The sequence below is a fragment of the Ananas comosus genome, linkage group 1, assembly GCF_001540865.1.
Source record: "Ananas comosus cultivar F153 linkage group 1, ASM154086v1, whole genome shotgun sequence".
Taxonomy (NCBI): domain Eukaryota; kingdom Viridiplantae; phylum Streptophyta; class Magnoliopsida; order Poales; family Bromeliaceae; genus Ananas; species Ananas comosus.
Window position 1 is genome coordinate 15,653,506 of NC_033621.1, and position 1,412 is coordinate 15,654,917.

The window sequence follows — 1,412 nt, forward strand, 5'->3', positions numbered from 1 at the left end:
CAAGATTCAAGAGCTTCATCCAGAATGTTTAGTTAATAGCAACAAACCCTAAACAGAAATAAAATGAAAGGTAAAAATGTATGAAACTTACCTCAACTATAATCATCTTTTAATTTGTTTGATTCGAGCCATCTGAAAGCTCTTCTATTGCAAAATTTGAGCATATCACCTATTTTGATACTCTAATCGAGCATGTTGCAGCAAACAGTGCACTCGCATTCTACAATAGAACCATAAATCATTGCTACGAATTACAGCAATGCAATTGCCTCCGCAAAGAGAACCATTTCATTCTCTCATCCATACAGATTACAAGATGCTAATGCGACCAAGTAACTAAAATACAAACAAATCGGCAAAATCTTTAAGAATTTGTTTTTTACCAAATGAAATCCGTACCTCTCCGAACAAGAAGAATCTGATCAGGAACCGCTTGGTTTCTCTACCGGCGGCGGCTTTGACGGAGGCGGAGCGGCGGCGGCGGCCGACTGCGATTCCTCGGCCTCGACGAGCTTCCGGAGGCGCTGCTGCAGGACGCGGACGCGGTCCTCGGTGCGCCGGAGCTTGCGCCACCGGTAGGCCAAGTAAACGCCGAGTCCACCGTAGACCAGGATGTACGACCCCCACACGTAGGGGTACGTCTCCGCGTGCTCCCTCGTCCTCCGCCATTGATCCTCCGCCCACTCCCTCCACCCCGCCGTCCGATCCTTCGCCGCCTCTCCCTCCTCCCCAGCCATTCGCGCCCGTATTTTCCAACGTCCCCCTCTCCCTCTCTCTTTCTCTCGACAAGTGATCTGCTAGGGCACGATATATTGTTTGGGTAAATCAGATAAAACGTTTTAATGGAGTCCCTAACCTCCTAGTTATTGCATTGAGGACCGTAAGTTTTATAGATTTTAGTGGAGCAGCTCTCTTCCAAATTTTTATTTTAAAATTAGACTAACTAAATTTTTATTTATAAATATATTCTTATGGTAAAGAGAGAAAAAATATTAGTGAAAACTGAAGCTGTCCAAAATATCCGATATACTATACCCGACCTGGACCCTACCCGGACCCTATCCGGACGCAAACCGGACCCGATAAAAAATGGATAGTATACGGATAAAAAAAATACCCATTAAAATTTCAGGTATGGGTCCAGATATTTTATACCCATACTCGATTTGGACCCGACCCGAACCCAACTTTTAAATGGGTTGGGTCCGGAATAGTTTTTAAATCCGGACCCGGAACCGATGAAATATTCGATAATAAATAAAAAAATTTTGAACTTTTAAAGTTGAGGGATCAATTTTAACAGAACTTATAGACAAGGGATCTCTAAGTATTTTTAAGTATTTTTATCCTAGGGAAACCCTAGCCGCTCTTTTACTACTTTCTTTTTTCTAATTTTTTTACTCTTTGTTTTT

The 1,412-nt window shown here is 42.7% G+C and overlaps 1 protein-coding gene across 1 annotated transcript; it reads right to left on the reverse strand.

Annotated features, from left to right (window-relative positions):
* On the reverse strand, window positions 222-847 carry LOC109708367. Its single transcript, XM_020230077.1, has one exon. It carries the CDS (start codon window positions 735-737, stop codon window positions 423-425), a length of 315 nt encoding a protein of 104 aa, XP_020085666.1. The 5' UTR covers window positions 738-847; the 3' UTR covers window positions 222-422.